Source organism: Rattus norvegicus, chromosome 14 (assembly GCF_036323735.1).
Source record: "Rattus norvegicus strain BN/NHsdMcwi chromosome 14, GRCr8, whole genome shotgun sequence".
NCBI lineage: Eukaryota > Metazoa > Chordata > Mammalia > Rodentia > Muridae > Rattus > Rattus norvegicus.
In genome coordinates, this window is record NC_086032.1 from 40,860,612 (window position 1) to 40,887,339 (window position 26,728).

Consider the following 26,728-nt stretch of genomic DNA (forward strand, 5'->3'; position numbering starts at 1 on the left):
GCCTTGGATACTTACCTTTGTATTCTTTGTGATTTCACAGTGGTCTCTGAGAACAGGTTGAAAGTCTACCCACCTCCCCACCATTAATTTCAGTAGTTTTAGGATGTTTTAATCATATAGCACATTACATATGACCAGTTCTCAGAAGTTCAAAATGTTTTCTTCCAGGGCACTGAATAAAACCTAGTTAGTATTTGGACTGTTTTCTGGTCTTTGCTTGCTTGCTTGTTTGTTTGTTTGTTTGTTTGTTTGTTTGTTTTAGATGTGTTTTGCTTTTTAGTAATGTGTATATAGGAAAGTCCATGCGTGTGAGAGGCGGGTACCCACAGGGGCCAGAAGAACGTGTGGGATCTCCTGGAGCTGGAGTTATAGGTGTAAGCCACCTGATACACGTGCTGAGAACTGAATTCTGATCTGCAAGCACAACACAGCTCTTTTTTTTTTTTTCTTTTTTTTCGGAGCTGGGGACCGAACCCAGGGCCTTATGCTTGGTAGGCAAGCGCTCTACCACTGAGCTAAATCCCCAACCCTCAACACAGCTCTTAACCACTGACCACTGCACTTAATCTCTTACCCCTCAATAGCTTCTTATGCCTTCTCTTTGCGATGAATTTCCAATGCCCCTTGCTGGTACTTAAACAATTTGTCTCTTGAATGTCAGCTACACATTTGCTTCTTCTTGTTTTGCATTTCCCTTAACAAGACAGGCAGGTTAGCAGAGAACTATTTACCCCGTTGTTTTGCTTCGCTTATCGGTCAGAAGGTGATGGCATTTCAATTTCTTTTTTCAGGAAGCAGGAGTTCATTCTTGTTTGGTTGGTTTGTGTTTTTCAGGGTTTCTCCTCTTCAGAAGTCTGAGGTTGTTGAGATGGTTAAGAAACAAGTCAAAGTCATCACGCTTGCCATCGGAGACGGGGCAAATGACGTCAGCATGATACAGACGGCCCACGTTGGTGTGGGGATTAGCGGCAATGAAGGTTTGCAGGCAGCCAACTCTTCAGATTATTCCATTGCTCAGGTAAAGCCTCCTGCAGCCACACAGAACCCCGCCCCTCACAGAACCCCGCCCCTCACAGAACCCCGCCCCTCACAGAACCCCGCCCCTCACAGAACCCCGCCCCTCACAGAACCCCGCCCCTCACAGAACCCCGCCCCTCACAGAACCCCGCCCCTCACAGAGCCCCGCCCCTCACAGAGCCCCGCCCCTTCGCGCCCGCCGGAAGTGAGGGGCAAAATACTCATGTCTTCCCCTTCCTCCCCTAGTTCAAATATTTGAAGAATTTGTTGATGGTTCACGGTGCCTGGAATTACAATAGAGTCTCCAAGTGTATCCTGTACTGCTTCTACAAGAACATCGTGCTGTACATCATCGAGGTAGCAGCGTGGTGAACTTACTTAGTCCCGCCCCTGACAGTCATAGTTCCAACCGTTCTTTCTATGGAATCGTTCTCGGTGTTTCTATGAGTACTTTATCATCTCGATTCCTTTTTTTAAGAAAAAAAAATTTTAGGGTTTGTTTTATTTTATTTTTACATGAATGGATGTTATGCCTGTGTGTATGTCTGTCTGGGCACCATAGGCTAGCAGGGTCCACAGAGGCTAGGGTGGATCTCCTGGAACAGGAGTTACAGATGGCTCTTAGACATCCTGTGGGTACAGGGAATCAAACCGTGAGGGGTAGTCTCCTGTTAGGCTGTGTGGAAGCATTCCTGTCAATAGAAAGCCCTTGGCCAGTGAGCTGAGGCAGGTTTAAAAGGTGGCAGAGAGAGAAAGAGAAAAAGAAAGGGAGGTTGCGTGGCGGGGTGGGGATGGGGACAGTGGGGTTGGGGATGGGTTAAGAGGGTCCATTGGTCGGTCAGTCGCCTTAACTCCTGAGGAGAGGTAACAAGCCATGTATCACTCATAAAACAAACAGGTAATTGAGTTTTGAGCTAGTTGGGGAACAGGCCCAGACTTATGGCCTAAGCATTTATTATATAAAATTCCATCTCAGAGTTGATATCTCAGGGACCTGGTGCATGGGTGAGAAGCCTGCATGCTACCAAACCCAGATCCTCTAGAAGAACAGATGGTATCCTCAGCTGCTGAGCCCTCTCTTCCCCTTTGGTAACATGTTCAGGAAGAGGATGTCAGCCATGAGAGTAATCAGCGTGTAGACACTCGCTGAAGACGTTAGGTCACTTCAGTAGAAGGGTTGAGGTTGACTTGCTAATGACTCCTGTTTTCAGTTTTAAAGACTATAAAGCTTGAACGTGTACAGAATTTCTTCAACCCACTGGGAAGGAGTAGAACGCACTTGAAAAACTGCTTTAAAAAATAATGATCTGGTGATACAAAATTAAAATATATATATATATATATATATATATATATATATATATATATCAGAGGAAAGCAAGGGATTCCCAGAAGCAAAGCAGAGGATAGGCTTGGTTCTAGATCAAGGGAGATACAGAAGTGTAATGGGAATACACTGGGTTTCGCTGTCTAATACTCTATTGATCTCTGGGTTGGGATTGTTTTTTGCTGTGGGGCCTTGAACTGCCAGGCCTCCCATTTTGTTTCCAATGGCAATAAATTGCCTTGGCTATCTCTCTTGGACCTACATTCATTGGTGCAATGGTATTGCTTCCTTGCCATAACTTCTACATACCCGGGAGACCTAGGCTTTCTTTCTGGTTTATATCTCTAAAACCCATTGCCACTAGAAAGCTTGTTCACTTCTCTGGCAGAAAATACCATATTTCTCAGTCCACATACTGGGCATTTTGAGATTCCAAGACCTGAGACCTAATTAGAGCTTCTATATTAGACACGTCCACCCCTTGCTATACACCTCTTTTGTGTTTGGATTTGGCAAACAATAAGATTTTGGATAAGGAATTTCTCTAAAATATTCTATTCCTAGGTTCTTTCTACCTATCAAAGATGGCATCATCTCTCAAAGGAAACCCTGGGGGTCTCGCTTGGTAAAGGAGTAGACTCGTAAGCATAAGGACCTGAGTTTGAATCCCAGAGCCTAGGCAGGCATGGCGGCATGCGTTTTAATCTCTGCACGGGAGAGCCAGATGCCTGAAGCTGCCCAGCCTGCTCCGTGAGCTCCAGGACAATGTTTCCAATGAACACTGGACAGCTCCTGAGAAAAGACAGCTGAGGTTGACCTCTGGCCTCCATACACATGCACACATGTGAGCACCTATACACACACACATGCACACACATGTACCCAGAGAATAAAACTTGCCCTGTAACTACAAAGCAAGCCAAGCACAGTCGGTAACCCAGGGAGCTGGGCAGAAGGGGGGTACAATGGAGTTCATGTCTATAACTTTTAAGTTTCCTAGGTACTACATTAGCCAAACGCCACAGCGAAAACCCAGATTGATTTCAGTATCACATTTTAACTCAATGTATTAAAAATATTGCCATATTTACCACGTAAAAATGTAATTGTTTTGCATTTGTGTGTACATTCTACATTCTTTCCTCCATGCCCAGTGTTTGAAATCTGGTTTTTTTTTTGCCTTCAACACATCTCAATTTTGAACCAAGATATATCAAATTCTCTAATGCGCTGTGGCCTGCAGAACACAGCTAACAGCGCCGTGTTGGTGGATAAGTGAACAAGAAAGGGTCATCCGCTTGTTTACTTACTGACATTAGTTATCCTGTGGATATGCAAGCAAACATGAACAAACTTGAGAGGAAAGAGCAGAGGACAGCTTGCCAGAGTCTACTCTCTCCGGGTCTACGGTGGGTTCCGGGGATCGAACTCGGATCTTCAGGCTTGGCAGCAAGCACCTTTACCTCCTGGGTCATCTCAGAGGCTCTTTTTGTCAAAGCCTTGCCGAGCTCCAGGGACTTGGACCTGACTGGAGGTGACAAGGTAATGAAAAGAAGACAAATACATAGAAAGCAGGGCCTGGGTAGTCTGGGCTCTGCTGGAGAAGCCATAGCACTCAGAAGTTCAGTGTGCTTTCTATCCAGAGGTGAACTAGAGGCAGGGTGATAGCGTACAGCTAAAACTGGAGGTGGGGGTATCCATAGAGATAAGCAGGGAGGCAGGGTTTATGGTGCACAGCCGGATAAAGGTAGCTACTCTACATAGAGCGGTCTCTGTGGGAGAACAATCCTCAGGCTGCAAACATCTGGGGAGGGGAAGCTATCGTGGACATTTTCAGCCTACATTGAAAATACTCAACACGGTACCTTGAGGGAGGCTTTGCACGCTCCTCTGAGCCTCACCCCAGGAGGAAGGTTTTGCCATTTTCTCTGTGTCTCCCACCCAGGCTATGCAGTGGTGACGTGACCACGCCCATACCACTAGCAGCACACATCCACTCAGCATGCTCGGGGCTTCCTCTGCTCCCCATACGGTCTTATATTGTTTAATGCCTGGTTCATCCCGGGTCCTCAGAAACTGTGTCATAGTAACGAGCCTCTAGGTGTCAAGACGTTCATGTTTCTCTGAGCAGCTCTGGGGGATGTGCATAATCTGTTAAGAGAGCCATCTTCCGCTCCTTCTAGGACCTGCCCATAGATTTGCTGAGTGCTCCCTTACAGATGGCTGTCTTTGCTACTTCCCCTCTATTCTGAGGACTTCCTTGTGCACCAATCCAAAGGGCATGGCCTACCCACTTCTTTATGGGTCTACACCTCACACCAGGGGGATTTCTCTCCCCATCTGCAGTCGGAAACTTGTAGGCAACTGATTCAGTTGCCTCTGTCAGATTCTAATTCTGAGTGAGATTGGGATGTTAAAACTAAAGTTTGAGGTATGTGTGACCTTATTAGTCCCTCGGCATCTATGGTTAGGTTACCATGCTGTTGGTGAAAGTAGCGAATACTTGGAAACATAGTTTCATTGGTAACTGATAGATTTGGTCTAGAAAACCTGTGTCTTAAGCCTAATTTCAAAGTAATTTATAAGTTTTGTTTTGTTTTTTAATCTTTGAAGTCTGGCTTTTGGTACACAAAATGTAATTCTAGCACTTGGGAGACTAAGGCAGGAGGATTGCCTGAGTACCTAGCGAGACTATCTCAGAAAACAGACAACAGTAACAGAAAAGTGTTTGTTTTCTATATAAATTTGTGGTTCTACCCTGTAAGAATTAATTTCAGTGCCATCCCCTCTATATATCTAACTCTCTTAATATATATTTTCACTGACGATATTGAGAGTGTGACGCTTTATTTACATAGACTTTTTAAAAGACTTTTAAACAAAGATGTGTATGAAGTATAGTTTTAATGAAATAAATTCATATTTTAAGTATAGACTAGTTGACAATTTTTTAAATCTACATCAACAACAACAGTAAACTTATGTACTATTGAAGAAAATAAAAGCGTCTTAACTTATGTGAAAATGAAATCTAAACAGTCTGTTTTTAACCCAGAACTATGTGATTTGTAGTTATGTAGCCTTAAATTTGGCTTGGCTTTGAATTTAAAGCCTCTTCACGAGCTATTTAACACTGATCACATTCTTAATGGGTTAAAAGGGAAGTGAGAGAGAAACTTTACTGGAAACCTCATATTTATTTTTCTGTTAGCACTTTTTGGAAATGTATTTTGAATATAATTCAGCTGTCTTGGAAATGGATTGAACTTTTAAATCAGCACCCCCACACCCAACTTCAGCCAGCTAAAACAAGTTCTGCAGATGTTAATGGTTCATGTCAATACTGAGAATGAATAGGCAGAAAACACACCATTGACTGTCTCCAGCGAGGACAACTGCCAGTCTCGGATCTCTCCTTTCTGTTTTTGTGCTGATCAGGCGTGGGAGCAGGGAAGGCATTGACTCTGCAAGCTGCTGCTTAGTATGCAGAAGTGCTCCATCAGGAAAACGTCTGTGGGGCTTTAGCTGAAATGCCATGCAGGGACATGGGGGGTTGGGAGGGGGGTTCTTGGAAAAGAATTCATAAAGAGCAGTCTTAAACCCAAAGGGTGCAATGGATTGTTAGGGGGAAAATGCTTTTCTGTCCGTATTGTGGAGGGTATCACTGGCTGGCCCCTTCACTGCTGGGAATTGCAACCACACGTACAGAGGTTCAGCAGGTGGCCATAGAAAACTTGCTTGGAGTAGCTGCCTGGCAGGGACGTAGGTGTTCACTTAAATCGTTGGCCCCTTCTAAATCCTGATTCCTTGCTAACAGAGAAGAGCCTTTTCTTCAAGATGATTGGTGGCATCTACGTTTTCTTAGACCCCCGAAACAATGTAGCGCTCTCCTTTCCAGAAAGTCATTAAAGTCAATAAGGTGATGCTTTCCCAGGAAGCTACACTGGGAAGTAAACTCCTTAGGAAGTTAAATAATCTGGGCACTGCCCCCCAAAGGCCTGGCGCTTGCCTTCTTTATTAGTGACTGTAGTGGCATGAAGAGAGGAGATCTATGTGCTTATGCTAATTCAGGTTCTGTCTCACTTAGAGATGTGTTTCTAAGATATGGCTTGAGCTGCAGATCTCAGACTAATCTGAACTGAACCTAGTAGACTACTTCCAACTTTCTCTTTCTCTTTTCCTAAAAAAAAAAAAAAAGTTTAGAGAGAAAATTTGAACACCAAAATATTTACATAAAGATGTTCTGTATTGAAGACTCTTCTGTTATGTAGGCCTTCCAGTCCCGTTCTCTTTTAAAAAGAAAAGCAACAAGAAGACAAACCTTTTGAAATACAGAAGACACATTTCTAAGCACATGTCACATACCTTTCATTCAGACAGTGAGGCGGTAAAAGTGTGTTAATGCCCATTTAAAAGCTCCTATATAACGTATGTATTTTAAAGTTGCTTTGGACACAAACTTGCTGGTTTATCCGTGAGTTACTTTGCACGTGAAACTTAACACCTGTATTCACTGACTCGAAGGAGAGTCTTAAAGTCTAATCTTGTTCCTAAATTAACAGAATGTTTCACCCAAACAAACCAAAGGGCCGCTCGCCCCTGTCATTATTGATCATACACAATTTACTAATATTAAACGTATGCAGTATTGATGCTTTGACAGTGCACTTAGAGTTAATTACTCCCTGTGAGCCAGATCATGTCCGTTAGACTAGTGTGCAGACACTCATTCTTACACATGCTCAGTCATCCCCTTCTGCTGTAAAAACGAAGTGGGCCAGTACAGAAACTCTTCAGGGGAAGCCAGCCTGCGTTCATACTGAAGAATGGCGAATTTGGAGTGGTTCGAGTTTCGGTAATGAATGAAGTGTGTTAAAGTTCCTGTGTCTCTGAAGCACTCTCTAGAACCATGAGGCAGGAACTTCTTTCCGGCTGTGTACTGGTTCTGTGTGCTGTGTATGTGTGTATTGTACTTTCCTAAGCCCGCTTGAGTTTGAATTATATTTAGGTTAGCTTTTTAAAATGCATTCATTTCTAAGGTATTGCCAGTAATTATTTTAATTTTATAGGTGTTTCAAATATGTTGAATAAAATTACCTGAATTGTGTTTTCTAAGATTCCTCTTTCAAAGAGAATTACAAACATATGAAAACATTAGGTTCTACTAATTAAAGATTTGACTTTTATACAAGCATTAAAAATTAAGTTCAGCTCACAAGCATCTGTAACTGTACCTCCAGGAGATCCGACGTGTCTCTGCTCCTCAGGCGCCTGCACTCAAATGCATACACCCACATGTGCAAGCACACACCTACACATAACCAAAAATAAATCTGTAAGTTTAAAATATGACAACATATAAATTCAAGTTTAGCATTCTGATGGCAGTAATTATAGAAAACTATAAAAAACATTTTTAGTAGGTTAATTCTACTTTAAGTATCTATCCTAAGGAAAAGAGAGGAGGAGTAAGGTTTCAGTTAGGAATCTTTTCTGATAGCAAGAGCTGTTAAGCCAGCTAACTCTCCACACTGCCGAAGTTCTGAATCCATTAGCAGTGTTGTGAGGAGTTGTAAGAACTCAAATGCTCATGTTGTAATGTTCAGGGGAAGAAGTAGGCTGTGACACTATATACAGCTGTGACATTATTTGTATAAACTACAAGTGACACCAAAGAAAATGATGGCAATTATTTCCTAAACAAATGTGTAACATCTATAATTTTAAAAAAAAATTCTCTGCAACTGAATCCTTGAAGGGATTTTGAAAGGGGAATTAAAGCTTTCAGAATTTAATGGCGTAAACATACTCACATGTAGAAACAAGATGATACCTTTTTTTTTCTTTTTTTAGCTCTGTGACTGCTTGCCCATATAGATATTTAGATTTGGCAAATAGAACGAATTCAGGCTCAAATGGCAGCTACTTAATGAACATGCCCCCTTTAAATCAAAAGTAAAACAAGAAAACAAGAAATGTCAATTGTCCAGAGATCCACAGATGATCCCCCACACTGCTTTGCTGACTGCCACATGCAGCCGCTTCTGGGCGATGTGTTGAAGTTCTGTGTCCTAATTCTGGGGTCTTGTTTTCTTCCTAGATCTGGTTTGCCTTTGTCAATGGCTTTTCTGGACAGATCCTCTTTGAAAGGTGGTGTATAGGGCTCTATAATGTGGTGAGTTGCACACGTCCGATAATTCCTATTTTATTTAATACTAAAAGTAAATGCAGCGCCCATGTATCTGGCTGTATGATGTAATGAAAAGTATGTCACTTTAGATGTTTACAGCAATGCCTCCCCTGACGCTCGGAATATTTGAGAGATCATGCCGAAAGGAGAACATGTTAAAGTATCCTGAGCTGTACAAAACGTCCCAGAATGCTCTGGACTTCAATACCAAGGTAGGAGCTTGTGCCCTCTCCTCTGTTCAGAGGGGTTTTTCTCTGTTACTGCAGCTTGGGGTGTCTAGCCTGCCTCAGCTAAGCACTTCAGGGTAAGAATGTAGCGAGTCATGTGAAGGAGTTTTGTTGGTTGGATTACGTTGTTTGAGAGATTTTCTTGTTGTTGTTGTTGTCTGTTACTTTGTTTCCTTTTGTGGTTTTTTTTCTTTTGAGTGTTACAAAATTAAAATAAAACTGCTCTTCATTGGGGTACTTAGACAGCAATGAGTAGAGGCCACTCGACTGTCCTTTCAGACAGTGTAGGAAAAACTTACTTCTCATGGACTAGTCACCTGGGACTAACATGGCCGTACTTGTCTGAGGAGTCTTATCTTGTTCTTTCCTAATCCTGTGGGGGAAGAGTGTTCTCATTAGAATTTGAGAGGGACTGAGTAGGGCATTAGAACTTCCTAGTCTCTAGGAAATAACCTCTCATTTACTCAGTAACTCTGAGACTTAAAATTAAAAACACAATATAAAGTATCCAACATTTTACCTAAAACCTTCCTCTGCCCAGGTTTCTGTTTTCATTTTTGTTTTTTGTTTGCTTATTTGTTTTAATCTAGAAAGGTATTTCCTCTTCTTTTCTTTATTAGCATAAAAAGTTTCATTAGCATAAAAAGCAACAGGTTTCCTTTTGGTGTTCTCCTGTGGGGTTCTTTTGGTTTACTCTCTTCCTGGCTTTTCCTCTCCTTCCTTCCTTCCATGCCCTTTTGTCTCTTCCCCCCACCATGCCCCTCCCTTGTCCCCTCTGGTACTTCCAGATCCATGTGATCCATCATCGTCCCCCTCCCTCCTGCAGCCCTCCCACTTCAGCCCCCCCCCCCAACCTCCTCCTAGTGCCTTCCCTCAGTCTACACTCATTTTCACATGAACATAAATGGATAAAAATGAGGAGCTAAGAGCCACACAAAAGAGAACACGAGCTATTTGTCCTTCTACACCCGGACCACCTCAGTTACTATAATATTTTCCAGTTCCATCCATTTCCCTTTTAGGTTCATGGGCTTATTTTCCTTAATGGCTGAATGAAATAACACCACATAAATGTACCACATTTTTAATGTCCATTCATCGGCTGGTGGACATTTGAGCTGATTCCACTACTTGGGTTCATACACTGCCTAACACAGCACGGGCTAGCATCTTCTCTGTTCTGTGATATTTAGCCATTCCAGCAGAAAAGACTCTGTTTCCCCATAGTTTACCTTTCTGCAGTGATATCTGTTAACATGTTTCTACACTAATGCCATGCAACAATTCAGGTTTCTGCATGGTGGAACTGAGAGGCGGGGTTTGAGATGCTGACAAAGGGAGATGCCACTCTGAACCACTAATATCATGTATATGAAAATGGACAAATATGATGCCCTTTTCCTGAATCATTTATTTCTACTTAGTTTAGTGCATGTTTAGCAGTAAATTAGTGACAATTAGGTTATAATTGCAATTCAGAGTTTTGAATTTATAGTCATTTAACATGAGGATTTTTAATACCTGTTAATTCATAAAGTTCTCTAGTGCTGTTTATCCTCAGTTTACCAAGACAAAGGGAAGCAGGCATTTCCGTGCCTTTGTACAATGCACTGTAAATGGTAGTGTTGAGTTTATAACCAAGAAGTCACTTTTCTCCCGAGACTCAATCTTCTTGCACACACTGTGCATGGATGGCCAGTGGCACACATGCATATAACTCAATGACTTCAGCTTAAATAACTGAAACTAGTTGATTAAAATATCAAATATCCAGAAGCTTGCTTAATTTAGACTACTGGTTCTGACATAGTGTATTTCTAGGGGTATGGTCTTAAACTGTTTCTCTTATAGTACACAATGTCTAATATTTTAATGTTTTATTTTTTAGGTTGGTTATTTATGCATTTATGTATGTATGTATTTATTTATTTATTTGAACAACTTGTATCAAATTCTCCCCACACTGCTGCCATGCTTTTTGCTCTCTGTGAGGGACATTTTCAAACGTTAAAAAGCTATAGTCAGGGCAGATGTCGTGGTCATGAGCTCTCATTTTCCTCAAAAGTGTTCTGGGAGATGGGTACATCAGCAGTGACCCTTACCAGCCGAGTGGGTTTTATCACTCTCAGCTAGAGCTCCTAGCCTTCCCGTAGTGGGGACTCTGTGGTGCTGTCTCACATTAGCTTCCCAGCCACAAATGGGACATGTCCGCCTTCCACTGACCCTCCCAGGACAACCCAGTCTTCCTCTCATGCCCTGCACACAGGACAACATGGCCACAGTTTTGTGCATATGTGACAGTTCGAATGCACTGTTGATGGAAAAGCAACTTCTTCCTTCTGTCTCTTATTGGTGAAGAAGTCCTTCATTAGCTTAGAGCCCAGACATTTAGAAAGTCTCCAGACCAACTCAATTAGCTTACGCAGTTCCCATATCTCTTACATATGTATTTAGCTTGCCATCTATTTTCCAAAGGCTTAGAGATTTGGAGCTAATATTTTCGTTAAGACCATTTGATTGAATCCCATCTAAATGTTTTAAAATTCAGGAACAAATGGTTACAAAATGCATAGTTGTCTACACAGCGGTTGCCGAGGGTCCCCAGTGTGGTGCATTGTGACCTTGAATGATGGGGCTTACATTTGTTATGGTAAAAGGGGTCAGAGGTCCTGAGGTCATGACAGGGGTTAAAGGATTAGCATGTGACAATAAGTATCAGTCAGGGAAATGGAAAAGTAGAACTAATTTTTCTTGCACCCACCTGTGCTTTCTGTCAAATAAAAACTTGTGGCGGTGACACAGTCAGGAGAAGCGACAAAGGTTAATGAGCAGCACAAGTTGAAACGTGTAAAGAACTGGAGCGTAAATTGGATCATACAATTCCACGTGGCTGGGCGAGCCAACAAAGGAGACTGAGCTCACAGTGGAATATTTTGGGAGGCAGGCAGCTTAATTTCTGCTGTTTGAACAGCTTAAAACTATTAATACACGCCAATCGTATTTAACATTAAGCTCCGTTTGCAAAAAGCCATGTTAAATGATGGGACTACAGCTGTTCTGCGGCTCATAAGGTTCTAAACAGTTTCCCTATAACTTAATCTCTCACATTCACGCTGCGAAAACTCCCAACGATGCCTGCTCTCCTGTCCGTAATACCAGAGACGTTGAAGGTAACGGCCGCTAAGTGGCTGTGCCGAGCCTCTGAAACCCGCTGTGGACAGATATTAAGCAAAAGTGTAAAAGCCTTTGATAAACTCAGACATAGTCACGATACTTTACTTTAATGAACATATAATCACAAGGTAGACATTGTGGGGTTATTTTACAGTGTATGCCTGTGCATGTCCATTACAAGAAAGAGAGAAAAGCTTTCTAATTTGTATTATTGGAACATTTGCTGCAAAGTAGGGTAGGAAATAAATTGGGGGAGAATTCCCCAGTCTTGTCTTTTAAAGGTCTATTCTTCTAGAATTATGAAAAGAATCCCAGTGTAAGAAACTCCAGAATCTGCATTTGTTATTAGATTTGGGCGCGCGCACACACACACACACACACACACACACACACACACACACACACCGACCTCTTTGGCAGGCAGACGTTTAAACTTCTGATAGTGGATTTTTTTTTTTTAAGTAGAAAAAAAAATTTCAAGTGAAGCTGAAAAAACATCTTGAGAAACATAAAAATAAATAAATGACCCATGAACGTCTAAGGCAGAGAGTGTCTGTCAGTTCTATTAATTCGCAGTGGTGGCCCCGGCAGAAACACATTTTGTGCATCTAGCTCGCAGATAAAAAGAAAGGTCAGAGGTCACAGCACGAGTTTATCACAAATGGTTCTCATGGATTCTTGTTTTCCCTCAGGTTTTCTGGGTTCATTGTTTGAACGGCCTCTTCCACTCAGTTATTCTGTTTTGGTTCCCACTAAAAGCCCTTCAGTATGGTAAGTACAAAGGGTGCAGAGCTGGTGTCCCACTGTTTGGGAAAGGAACTCGAGGCTACGCGCTCTAAGTTATGGCTGAGTTTCCTTCTGTGGCGTTTTCCTTAATCTGAAATGCATGCATGCAAAAGTCATGCACGAAGTAGAGATTTTTATTATTCCTTCAGTAGTCAAGCCGTTTAATCTGTGTGAAACCCTTCTCCTTGATTTCTCATGCTTCCCAAACTTTCAGACTCCAGGACATTTTCCCCCTTTGCAGATGGCCGTGTGAAGGCAATAAGTGCTAAAGTCTTGTCGTCTGTTCATTGTAGCTACGAGGCTTCTACAACTGAGCCTGGTCAGTTGTGCTAAGCATTTTCAGGTGAACTTGACCTCACACTGTTTAATGTATTTCCCCTTCGCCTTGGAGTACGTACTTTTTCTCCACTAGTTTCAAGGGAGTGATTTCATTCCATCAGTTTTGAAAGAGAGGATCATGGTATAACTTCCTATGTTCATAAAAATGATGAAGTAGCCACACTAGGAAGGAAGGATGTCTGTCATGCCTAGCCTGATGCTTCTGAGTCCCCAAGCAGACCTCTTCCCTGGGGTGCTTACCGGCCCTTCTGTGCTGTGTGCTCCAGGATTGCAGATGAAAAACATCAGCTCATTCGTGGTAGCTGCCTGTCCTTCCTAACTATAGACACTGTCACTATCTGTGAACTCATGGTTGTTAGCATATAACACCAGACTGCCTGCTCTTGTTCCCTCACGGCTCCTCTAACGTGGGTTTCCAGAATGACTTGGATATAACATAAACCAAGCCAAGGACCTCAAAGCTTACCATACTTGCAACAAAATCGCCCACCTCCAGTGTCCAGTGTGTTCCTCCCCAGAGAGGCTTTACACAGAGAAGCCATCTGAGATCACCTTTGTCCCTGTGCTACAGCACCGAGTTCCCTTGCCATCCCCAGGCCCCTCTGCATCGGCTTCCTCCCGGAAGATGTGGCAGGCAGGCGGAGGAGTGAGAACTGTTGCTAGTGCTGGCTGTGCTGAGAGCAGGGCCTCACTTCTCACAGGTACCCAGGCAACTGCCATGGATGTCAGCAGCTCACAGCAGGAATGCACAAACCTTACAGAGGAGGTGGTGGACTCGTGCCCTAGCCAAGATTTTAATCTTCTTTGCTAATTATTCAGGAAATTATAGCAGTAAGCGCTGTTTAATTTCAAGGCTATGGGAATAGGTTTGTTTTCTTTTAAGGTTCAATTAAGTTATTGCAACATTTCAAAATGCACAGTTGAATGGTTTTTAGTATCTTCATTCAACTATGAAAATGTCACCACCACATAATATCATAATATTTTATCACCCCAGAAAGAAATCCTGTGCCCATTCGCAGTCACTCTCTCATTCTTCCTAGCCTCCTCGTAACCCTTGGAAACCACTAATTTTTCTCTCTGTGAATCTGCCTGTTGTGAACTGGAATTGTGTCCTATAACTGGATTTACATGCGTATGCTTGGCAGTGTGAGTCAGCACTTCATCCTCTTTCTGGTTAAGTAATATTCCGCTGTATACATAGCCCATACTTCACCCGATAGTCAGTTGGTGGACAGGATGCTGTTTCTGATTTTTGGAGCAACCAGGTACAATTCAAGATATCTTGATCTTAGACAAATTGACCAAGTACAATTAATTTTCAAGATATAATATTAAGATAAGATAAAATAAAGCAAGATATCACCAATCCATGAAACTACTACTTCAACATTCTAAATTATTAGAAGGAAAATTAAGCCAAATCTTGTGCTGTAAAGACGGCTTAGAGGTTAAGAGCACTGACTGCTCTTCCAGAGGTCCTGAGTTCAAATCCCAGCAACCACATGGTGGCTCACAACCATCTGTAATGGGATCTGATGCCCTCTTCTGGTGTGTCTGAAGACAGCGACAGTGTACTCACATAAAATAAATAAATCTTTAAAATAATAAAGAAGTCAAACCAAAACAGCATCCAGCACACTTTAGCCATGCCAGATCTTTTGCTGTGTTTACCTGGGGAAGAGTCTACATCAGATGCTTCAGCCCAGTCTAGAGGGCCCTTGGCTTTTCCCTCAAAGGCCGAGCCACAGGGAGCACAGACTTTGGAGTAGCGTTTGGTGCTGAGGGCTCTGTAATCTCTCTACCTTTTTTTCCCCCACTTCTAAGTGAGTGCAAGGAGACTAAGAGACTTGTTTTGCTTTGAAAGTGTGGAATAACAGAAGTCTATAAAAGTATACAATATAAAAACATAATAACCATTTTTAGTGGAGTAATTCCAAGAGTTGCCTGTAGTTGTCTTATAAAACTTGAGAGCTTTGGGGAGTCTGTGGACTCAGAATTTGAGTATTTATAAATGTTTGTAATAGTAAGTCAGTTTTGTCTTTTTCAGTTATGATACATGTTCAGTGGGGGATAAGACACGTGGGGCTTTGATAAAAGCAATGTAGGCTCCACAGCTTATAACCAGCCTCACTTAAGGTTGCCCTTGAAGAAACTGTAGGCCGGCCTCTGATATCTCTCAAACACTGGGATGTCCGGGTAATGCTCCAAGAGGCAGGCTGCGCAGGCTGAAAACACATCTGCTGTGTTCCAGGGCCTCATAGCTTGCTTTGTGGAAAAGGTCTTTCCCTCCCTGAGTGGAGACACTGCTTCCACAGGTTAGAGTCTTACATGGGACCATGGGACCAGTAGATTTTAATGTAACAACAACAGCAACCAAAAAAGAAAAAGAGGGCTCAGAGATTAAGAGAACTGACTGCTCTTCCGAAAGGACCTCGGTTCAATTCCCAACACCCACACGGCAGCCCACAACTGTCTGTAACTCCAGGATCCAACACCCTCACACAGGCATACATACAGGCAAAGCATCAATGCAAAAATAAAAATAAGTACATTACTTTTAAAAAACATCTCTCTCTCTCTCTCTGGAAAAGAATATGCAGCGAGGTTTGATGTAGTATAAAAGAGTTATTGGAAAAGATTACCAAGATGTGTGTATCGCTACAAAGCCATATTTCTCTGAACTGTTTCAACCAAAGCAGCATTTGAGAGCCCAGCTGTATTCTGTTAAATTCTGGACATTAAGGAGACTAGTGTAAAACAATGCCAATTTTCTCGCTCATTTTTGTTTAGGATAAATAGTTATTTTTCATAAAATGTGTTTATATGACTTTACACTGGGTTTATTACTGTTATTTTTAGATAAAATGCAGATTTCTTTTAATGTTCTGTTTTAATTTCTAATTTGGTAAATACTGGTAGCTGTAAAGCATGTTCAGGAAATCTTCTGGGAATCCTCAATAATTTCTGAGGGAATCCAAAGATCAGAAATGAAAGCCAGTGATTTATCAGTCACTGTTGCCTCACCCCGGACAGCACATGTAACTTGTGTGAACTTGCAAACCAGCCAGAGCGAGGAGCTTCATGCTGCCTTTCAGAAGGGAGCCAGATTCCGTGGGACTTGGATATCAGTATTTCCAACCCATAACAACATCTCTTGATTGGCTGCTATTCCTTCATCTACAATTGTATTTGTTAATCATCGCTAGAAAAACAAAAGACTTTAGATTTCCCGGGAAGTCCAGCCAGGATCATTCTACTCCAAAGACTCATGCGCCTGGCCTGGCGTGGGGTCAGTGCGCCTTTGTGTCCGAGCATGGTTTCTCATGCATCACTCTTGTTTCCCCCATAACGGCTTTCTTGAAAAGGTCCCTGGTGCTCTCACTGATTCTGCTGGCAACTTTCCATGTCAGCACTCCAAACGTCACATCCTGTCGATACCCAGAGCTTTAAGCTTTCCAAACAATTGAGAGTTCAACCCTTTTATGTATTTACATATTTATCTTCGCCCAGCGGATTCCAAGACTTGGTTAGCAAGTCAGCTTTCCCACTCTGTGGGCTCTGGGAATCTGCTGTTTAGTCTGTGGCAACTTCGTGAGGAAGAGCAGCATGTCTACCTCATTTCTGGCCCCACAGTGTACCTCTAGGTTGTTCTCATGTTCAAAGTGACTAAGTTGCTTCCTCTCTTCTGGACCGCTGTTTTCTTCTCTAACAAGGCTCTTTCTTTTTTCCTCACAGGCACGGTATTTGGAAATGGGAAAACCTCAGATTACCTGCTTCTGGGAAACTTTGTTTATACTGTGAGTTCAGCCCCTTTGTGGGTTTTTGTCTAAAGCCACGCCTTTCCTCTCTGCCCCCTTTCCTTTCAGATTTAAATATGTGTGTGGGGAGGGAGATTTAAGGGTCACCTCTTTAAAAATGAAACAAGGCGTTTGGAGTACCAAGAGTTTTCTACATTAGGTTTCCTTGGGTTTGTTTTGTGTATTTGGGTTTTTTATTTTTGTTTTTGCTTTGTGTTGAGTATAGGACCTCACTGTGTAGCCCAGGCTGGCCCTTAACTCAGAGCTGTCTGACTTAGCCTCCCAGGCGCCAAGAATGATCACCAGTCATATCTGTACCCCACATCTGACCTTTCTAACTATGATTTGGGTTCACTGACTTTACAAGGTTCCTGTTACTTTGATTTTCATCATTGCTTCTTTCTACCTGTTTCCCCTGTTGTTTTTTGGGTTTTTTTTTTCCTTTATTTTTAACTTTCTCCTCAAATTTATCTTACTGCCATAACTAATTATTTTTGGCCTTCCTGAATGTTCCCAAATTTCATCAAAGTATTTTTGGGTGTACACCCAGTGATTTCTCTAGAGGCTCCAGCTAACTTTACAGTGATCTGGGGCTGGAGAAATGGCTCAGTGCTTAAAAGTACTGGCTGCTCCCAAGGATCTGAGTTTGACTCCCGGCACCCACATCTTGGTGCATAGCCATCCATAACTCCAGTAGGCTTTTACAATCTCTTCTGGCCTCAGAAGACACCAGGCACACAAGTTACATAGATACATACATGCTAGCAAATATTCAAATGCATATGGTAAAATTTTATTTTATTTTTATTTATTTTCTAGTGTGAGTGATCTGCAGGCTTATGAAACATTTTCTCCACAGCTGCCAGGGATCCACCAAGTTCTTCTCTCTGTCTCTAAGACACCAGAAATCATTCAGACCATTTTTCTCTGAAAAATCAAGAAGACTACAGATTGCTAATGCCCATGGTTACACAATTGGCATCCAATACATGGTCATTCCAACCCGAATCCTACATTCTGTGACCAGCACTCTGTCCATTCCTAATATGCCCCACTCACTCAGTCTTCAGCCTCCGCATGGAGAAAGTGTGGCCAATCGGCCATTGATATGACTGTGAGTGCTCAAAGATTAATGGGCTGTTCTGTGAGAGCTTGGAATACAAAAAAATACAGACAATGAAACCTGGCTCGTGAAGTTTCAGAGAAGCTCTAGAGTCCCTCAAAGGCACTCAGAGTCATTAGTATAAAAATTTGAATTTAAAACCTGCAGTTTCTGGTCAGCTGGATCTGAAGAATCAGCTGTGATTAACAAGAAACCAGCACCACTGAAGCAATTGCCTAGCAGGACAATGGGACGACTGATGCTGGTTAGCTGGGGCTGGAACGCTGTAGCCATGATGAGTGAGAGACCAGTGTCAGTGGGGAGGAATCTTCTGAGAAGTATTTCTTCAGGGTCAGTACCCAGTGCAGGGCCGGTGCCGTACAGCAACTGGCTATAGAACTTGGCAAATAGCATGAAGGGTCTCTCCCACCTGTTTCTGGTTTGGAAGGCATGGATGGGTCACAGAGCGTGGCTGAGGCCGGGTAGTGAGTGAGAGGACTAGAGTCTCCCTGAGGACAGACCAGCAGAAGGCACTGTTGAAGATGCAGCCTCAGTTGAAGGGGAGACTCCCAGACTGAAGGGGCCCTGGAGAGAAACTGAGGCTTAGCACTGAGAGAGACCTTGGTGAAAATATGGCTTCAGTTATAGTGGAATCCTTAAGATTATTGTATATGCCAGGACTCTCAGATGCCTACCACAAAAAACTAAACCAGGGGGTAATGGTGGTAAGGAGAAAGTAACACAGTGGCAGCGGTGAAGCAGTCAGAAAGAGGATGCATGCTCTAACAGGCTTCCTCTGCTTTCCTCTGCGTGTTCCTTCTGGGCCCTCACCTTACGTAACAGCACTGCCCACACTCGGAGTGAGTTTTCCTTTAGACAGTGCTTTCAGTAAATGCCGGCACAGACAACCCCGGTGTGGTTTACTAGACTCCTGGGTGTTTCTCAGTCCTCTCTCTAACCACTCAGGCAACTGTAAGGGAGACACAGAGCTGTCAAGGTAGCTTTCATTTCCCCTACTGTTGGGGTTTCTGTTGCCATGTTGATACACCTTGACCAAAAGCATCTTGGAGAAAGAAAGGATTTATTTCACCTACTCTTCCATATCATTGTTCATCATTGAAGGGGGACGAGGCAGGAACTCTAGCAGGGGAGGGTCTGGAGGCAGGAGCTGATGATGCAGAGGCCATGGAGGGTGATGATTCCTGGCTTGCTCAGCCCGCTTTCTTATAGAACTCAAGTGCCCCTCCCTCAGTGGTGGCCCCTCCCACAGTGGGCTGGGCCTCTCAACCATCACTTATTAAGAAGACGCCCTACAGGCTGATTCAATGGAGACATTTTGTCAGTTGAGGTTCCTCCCTCTCAGATGACCTCAGCTTCAAGCTGACTTCAAGTTGACATTTACTATCCAGGACACCAACATAGTTACCTGTCACAGGTGGTGGGTGTTTCTAGAAGTGACTGACTCTCTTAGCCTGCATTTGCAGAATTATCTCTTCCTAAAGTTCCAGAGCTGAGGCTTAGATTCCTAAACATCTAGTTTTTTTTACTTCTATAATTTCTCTTTAAAATCCAGGAAGTGAGCTTTTAGTGAAAAACATTCAGTTAAAAACATCAGTTAAAAGGAGCTTGAAACCCCAAATTAACATAAGCTGTTGCTGTTTGTGGAGTGTCCAGAAGACAGATAGCAGCACCCTGTGTAGCCTCCCTAACAGACTCCAAGGCTGTGATGTGAGCAGTGGGAGAGCCATGCAAATGGAAGCTGTTGCCATGCCCCAACGAGGGCCATTCACCCACTCATTGAGCACATAGCTGGTTTAATTCAGACCTGTTTCTTCTATGGAAGTCTCCCGGTCACTTGACAGACTATAGTACCTATAAAGCAATATGTAAGAGACAAAGTAATGTTTTCCCCTTTCTGTTTCTAGTTTGTAGTGATAACTGTGTGCCTGAAAGCTGGGCTGGAAACCTCCTATTGGACATGGGTAAGTAATCTCCAATCGCACGTCTCTTTATTACAAAGCCTGTACTTATTGTCTGTGAAGCATTGGGCATGGAGGGAGAACTAGGGATTATGAATGGAAAGCACCAAGTTCCATGAGCTTATTACTGTGGCCCCTCCAGCTCTGAACTCAGCACTGTACACTGTACACCTCAAAGTGAGGAGGCATCAGACTTACGTGCCTTCGCTTAGGGGTCTCACGGGACTGGTATTCCACAGAAACCTATTAGGAAATAACTCTGAAGAGCAATTAAATCAGTGAGAGATCCGTCCTTGGACACAGATGCACAGTCTGTATTAAACAAGTTCCATTTCCAACATATCAGTTTTGCAGCCTGTCCACTTCCAGGAAGAGAGACTCGATAAAGAAAACAAAATTAAAATTTGACACTGGGGTGGAGGGTGGCAATCGGAACAAGGAATTTAAATTTGACACCCCTTGAGCTACACACAGTGGTCTCTCATGCATCTAACATCTTTGAGAAAAAACATACAGAGCACGGATAAAGCTGAGTGAAAGATAGCTGTGGATTAAAAAGATGAACGTTAGAGTAGAGAACGGTGGCAGAGATTAGAGAACAAATGCGTGCAATTGTGGCACACTTCTGGGAGGTTGTAGTTTTCTGAATTTAATACAGAGCACAAGAGAATCTGTGGCTGTTTCAGTGTTTCAGTGGCCATGTGCTTGGCTGGTTGGGAGTGTCTTGACCCAGATCCTCTTCCTCCCCGCAGTTCAGCCACATCGCCATCTGGGGCAGCATCGCGCTCTGGGTGGTATTCTTTGGGATCTACTCATCTCTGTGGCCTGCCGTTCCCATGGCCCCCGACATGTCTGGAGAGGTAACATGTGCCTAAGAAATGGGTATCCATTCACGAGCCTGCATCCTACTCAGCGTGACTTTCCATTTTGTGGGTCTCTGTTCAACCAGTGTTTGACCACCCTCACACACCACAAGTAGGAGAGATAAATCTCCAACCAGCATTTTAACTTCAACGTTTAACTTAAATCCGACTTATCCTTTCATAAACAAAAGTAGAACGATAAAATACGGTTGTGGGGGAACTTGAATCTTGTCACGGATACCTGTATAGAAGATGCCATTTTAAAAAATTAGACCATAAATCCACAAGTGCCTGTAGGGTAAGAGACAGGGAAATGGTATGGCTCCTTCCTTGGGACAATCTGTCATTCCGTCTGTTGTCTCTCATTCGACAAAGAAGTCAGCTGTCACTGGGTTAAGTGCACTTTTCAGGCTGCCTTAATGACATGAGTATGACTCTCCTTCTGAAGGACTCGAGGCACGTGATATCGCGGCCTTATCAGTCTCCATTTTCAGGTCTGTCTTTCAGTTTCTCGTTACACTGGGAGGAATTGAGTTATTAGGTGTTTGTGGGGGAGTGTCAAAAGATCCCCTTTCCTTCAGAAGAGGGTCCAGCAGTAGGAGGGTTTATAATTTCAATTGCAGGAAATTTGACATAAAATGTATAAAAGAAAATGTGGAAAACATTTCGGGATTTCCTGTGACCGCACAGTAACTTGCAAATCAAGGTAATGTGATCCCTGTTGTGGGCTGCTGTTTCGAAGCACGTATTCCCTGCCCGTAACTCTGCCTGAGTGCCCTTCACTTTTGACAGTCTGGTTTATAGATCATTTTCATGAAATTTGATCTGACAGCACCCTGCTTTTCATAAATTAACAGAATGCAGACACTTTTCTTTTTTAAAAAAATGTGGTTAGATTTATTAGAGAGAGGCATTATATACTATTACAGGAAAACCAGATGCACCGAGAAGCCCGCTCTTCTCTCCACCCAATGTGAAGGTATCTTTTGAAACGCACACTGTGAAGCCTAGAAAATGTACAGCATGTGTTTTAAAGAGAGCAGAGAGAAGGCCTCTCTTTGCCTTGGTTTCTAAGTCTTTTTCTTTTCTTTTTCTGGAAGAGGAAAATGGTTCATGTGTGTGACAGTGTATGTCTCCAGTCTCTGATGATGCCCTGTGGGAAACCCCATGCTGTTGTATCCCCGTGTTGTGATGCCTGCCTGAACCTGCTTTTCCCCAAGCTCAGTCCTAACCAACCGCTTTCACTGTGCACTAAGTCCCCTTCATGTTCCGATATCTCTGTGCTGATTTTATCTTCAAAGTGAGTACCACAGAAGATTGTGAGACCCCGATCATTTAAGCAGCTGTGGCTAGTGGGTCTGATGATAAGAACTGAGTTTCTGACCACCTACTTCTAGGACAAGTGCAAAGTACGTTTGGCTAGAAGCCAACCAAATATAATTCTGCCCCGGCCTGTAGAATTCCTGGTATTACCCAAACACAGAACTTAATACCGTCTCCTGAGACCCCAAGGCAGTGCTGTGTTTAACTCAAAGTGAAATGAATGTCAGTCCTCCATCACAGTTCCGTTCCCTTCATGGACGGCGGGAACTGCTACATCACAGTTCCGTTCCCTTTCTCGGACGGTGGGAACTGCTAACCGGAGCTCTGTTTCTTCCTGCTTTATGACTACCTCGGCTTTGGATAAAGTCTTTACATAGCTGGAGCTTCATTGAGAATAGAAGGATGGAACTACTTCATCCATGGGCTCTACTAGCTTGTGGAGAACACATCAGTCTCACTCACCCTAGGAGAAGATGGATTTTTTTAACACTTTGTTGTGCATCAGTGCTTGTCACGTCTTTTGATGAGTGCATGCGTGAGTGTATGTGCGTTCAAATGAACCTCATCCCCAGCCAGAGGTTTGACAGAAATGTCATTCGTGTTGTCAAACATGGGTGGTGTCCACTTGTTTCTTGAGCAGTGAGGTGATAGAATGTCCTGTGCTCAGTTTGTGACATTTCATGATAAGCACAGCCACTGGTCATATTAAAACTCAAGTCGTTTCAGAAAGAAGTGGTTTCTCGTGTGTGTGTGTGTGTGTGTGTGTGTGTGTGTGTGTGTGTGTGTGTGTGAGAGAGAGAGAGAAATTTTACAAACCCTAAAATGCTATATCTGATTGGACATTCCTGACTATATATACATATATATGAAGTTTTCGCTTTTGTGCCAATAATTTATATCTATTATAAGGTTGGGCAAAAACTGGCTGGTCATCTTACCGTCTGTTTATTCATCTGACTTTCATAACGGAGTCAATGCAGCGTACGAATGACAGCGCATTATTGTAGAGCAGCAATCAACCCTGGCCGGCTTGACATGTGCTGTATAACACACACAGGGAAATGCCACCCAGAACAGGCCCAGCGTGTGGGGACACTTCACAGAATTCCTGACACAGTGGATAATAACTTTTTTGTCGCCACCAATAGCAAGATCGCCAGTGTTTGTTCGACGTCTACACGCCTACAATCCGGTCCTTCCCGGTCTCAGCACTCCCTTCTGAGTCTGCATTATATGCATAGGAATGGCCTTAGTTGCCATAAAGTATAATATAGACAGTCTGCAAGGTGATAGAGCCGAAAAATGGCACAAGCAGGCTTTGGAGGCTGGGTGCTCTGCAGCCTGAAAGGGGCATTGGCTGAGTAGCGGAGCTGTTCCAAAAGGCAGCCAAGGCCTGGGAAGCACTGTGATGCAGTCACCCCCGTGCTGTCGAACACTCACTTCCTGTCCAGTACTTTTCCAAGGACTGAATGCCTGGTCAGTCGGTCAGACAAACACCTACTGGGATTCTTCTGTGACAGCCAGTTTTCTAGGCACTAGGAATGAGGGGAAGCACATCCTCCCGCAGCTGACCTCTTGGGCAGGAGGAGAAAGACAGTAAGTAAGTGGAATGAGGTAAATAGGTGCCATGCGCATGGGCAGAGAGAAGTGCAGCAGGTAAGAGTACCATGAGCTGGAGCTCCCATGAAACCCTAAGGTGTTTGGTTGTGGTCAGACAAGCAGCCATTGGACGAACCGGTTGGACATTAACTTCCAGTTCCCGTCACAAACTTGTTTTAGTAACCAATTTAAAGGCGAATTAAATTGAGGCACTGAGGAGTTAAGTCTGACCTCAAATAGGGCCCGGCAAAGAGGAGACTTTCAGGAATGCTACTCTGGTCCTCGATGCTTAGTTAGGACACCATGAATCTGTTTCTGCTGTCCTACACTGCTGCTTTTCCAAGGCATTGGTGCTGCAAGGGTCATTCATTGCAGGGCCATGGCAAGGACCAAATGCTGCAGTCATCTTTGTTTCTTTGCTTATCCATTTATATTGGACAGGGTTGCCCTAGGGCCCCTTCATGGACATTAAATGACATCAATCTAAACTTCTGCTGTGCCCTCTGCAAATGGAAGAAAACCAGGGTAGAAGATACAAGAGGTAGATTTCAACCCAGATAACTCTCTTTCCATATGACATAGACAGAGCAGGATGCTGGGCTGGCCAAAGTCATGTTCCAGTGATGTCACTGTCAACACGGAGGCCACAAGTCATCCATCCCTTCTAGTACCGTCTAGTTCCTACACATCCTCTCCTCCTGCCCCCAACCACCAGGGCTTCTATGGCCTCTCAAGTGAAACAAGGGCTCAGACTCCTGCTGTAGCTCACAGGTTCGGGTGTGAATTATACAACTCGAGGAACTTACAGACACAGTCCATGCTTCCAAGTCAGCTCCATAGGCACTCACATATAGTTCTGGACCGTGTACTCTTCTCTACCTTGTGGTCTTGGTTCACCTTTGCAGCCTTTGGGGTGGGTGTGTGTGTGTGTGTGTGTGTGTGTGTGTGTGTGTGTGTGTGTGTGTGCAGACACAGCTGCTTTCACAGCATGTGGAAGGGAAAACCCTCGCTCACAGAGAGTGGGAAGAAAGAGATCCAGTACTTATCATATACCCAGTGTGTTCTCCCAGCAACACAGTTCACGGCAGGCATGATTCATGCTAGTTAGATTCATACTGTCATGAGCAGAGAAATAACCGATGACTAGCTAGTGACCCAGAGAATGAAGTCCCAACTTTATTTTCAAACCCCAATGGTTTGTTCAGACATGCTGAGGAATTCTATGTCTTCTCTTGGATTGTTGCTTCTACTTCTAGGCAGGAGGGCTTTTTGTAGAAGTTTGGTCTGGTTCTTCCTCCCAGCCTCATGCTCCCAGAAATAAGACTCAGACTCAAAATATATTTTAGATATCTTGGCCACGAAGCTAGGTTCTTCTCTGACTAGATCATAACTTAAAATAACCTATTTATTCTAAACTACACTCTACCATGTGGCTGGTTACCTGTGCTCAAGCACCATGCGTCTGTATTCATCATATCTTCCCAGGCAAATCTCCCTTGCTTGACACCATCCCAGAATCCTTTCTGCCCACAGGATGTCCCACCTCCGGCTTCCTGCCTAAGCTATAGGCCTTCCAATTTGTTATTGACAGGTACCACATCCACACAGACACAAGCTTTTTTTCTCTACAGCTCTTTCCTTTCATCTTACAGCAGCCATCTTCCTGTTTTCACTTATCTAGTTATTTCAGAGCCTACCCAGAGCCCCAGACCCATTTCCTAAGTTAACCAAGTATGAAACTGTTTCCGTCTCTTGAAGAAGTGCCCAGATTCTAGTCACATGGTACAGCACCCACCTCACTTCAGCTCATCTCTCAGAATCATACTTTTAACTTCACCATGGCAGTGGAGATGGCCCAGCCAACAAAGGACTTGCCAAACAAGCACAGGGGTCTAAGTTCAGTGCCAGAACCCAGAGGTTTTTTCGGTTAGTTGGTCGGTCGGTCTGTCGTTCGGTCGGTCGGTCGGTCAGTTGGTGGGCTGGTTGGTTGGCTGGTTGGTTGGTTGGCTGGCTGGTTGGTTGGTTGGTTGGTTGGTTGGTTGGTTGGTTGGTTGGTTGGTGGGCTGGTTGGTTGGTCAGTCGGTTGGTTGGTTGGTGGGCTGGTTGGTTGGTTGGTTGGTGGGCTGGTTGGTTGGTTGGTTGGTTGGTTGGTTGGTTGGCTGGTTGGTTGGTCAGTCGGTTGGTTGGTTGGCTGGTTGGTTGACTGGTTGGTTGGCTGGTTGCTTGGTTGGCTGGTTGCTTGGTAGGCTGATTGGTTGGCTGGTTGGTTGGTTGGTGGGCTGATTGGTTGGCTGGTTGCTTGGTTGGTTGCTTGGTGGGCTGGTTGCTTGGTGGGCTTGTTGGTTGGCTGGTTGCTTGGTTGGCTGGTGGGCTGTTGGTTGGTGGGCTGATTGGTTGGCTGGTTGGCTGGTTGGTTGGTTGGTTGGTGGGCTGGTTGTTTGGCTGGTTGGTTGGTGGACTAGTTGGTTGGTGGGCTGGTTGGTTGGTTGGCTGGTTGGTTAGCTGGTTGGTTGGCTGGTTGGTTGGTTGGTTGGTTGGTTGGCTGGTTGGTTGGCTGGTTGGTTGGTTGGCTAGTGGGCTGGTTGGTTGGTTGGTTGGCTGGTTAGTTGATGGGCTGGTTGGTTTTGTAAGAGCCACCTGTAGTGTGATGTAATTCCATAGTTATAAACCCAACACTAGAAAAGAAAAAAACAAAAGCAGGTCACTGGCACACATTGGACAGCTAGCCTAACCTACTTAATGAGCTCTAGGCCAAAGACAGATCTGTCTTAAAAACCAAGATAGGCAGTGCTCAAAGAATAACACCTGATGTTATAGTATGCACACTGCGCACACACACACGAGAAATTCTACCTTTATCCTTTGACCTCTTTTTAATAGCAAAGTTAACTATTAATAATACTCATCATATGTTTTTGAAAGAAAAGTCTATGAAATGGCATGTCATATGGTAAAAGAACATATAGCTGCTACTGGTCTAGCGGGACCCCATGCCCATACAC

The 26,728-nt window shown here is 43.7% G+C and overlaps 1 protein-coding gene across 9 annotated transcripts in view; it reads left to right on the forward strand.

Annotated features, from left to right (window-relative positions):
• Nucleotides 1-26,728, forward strand: part of Atp8a1 (ATPase phospholipid transporting 8A1) — a 242,534-nt gene that overhangs the window by 191,680 nt on the left and 24,126 nt on the right. For all 9 annotated transcript variants that reach the window (XM_039092730.2, XM_063272922.1, XM_063272923.1 and 6 more), the window contains 8 exon segments: nt 835-1,018; nt 1,264-1,374; nt 8,445-8,519; nt 8,624-8,746; nt 12,628-12,706; nt 16,799-16,860; nt 19,888-19,944; nt 20,694-20,801. In XM_039092730.2, coding sequence (XP_038948658.1) covers nt 835-1,018; nt 1,264-1,374; nt 8,445-8,519; nt 8,624-8,746; nt 12,628-12,706; nt 16,799-16,860; nt 19,888-19,944; nt 20,694-20,801 — 799 coding nt within the window.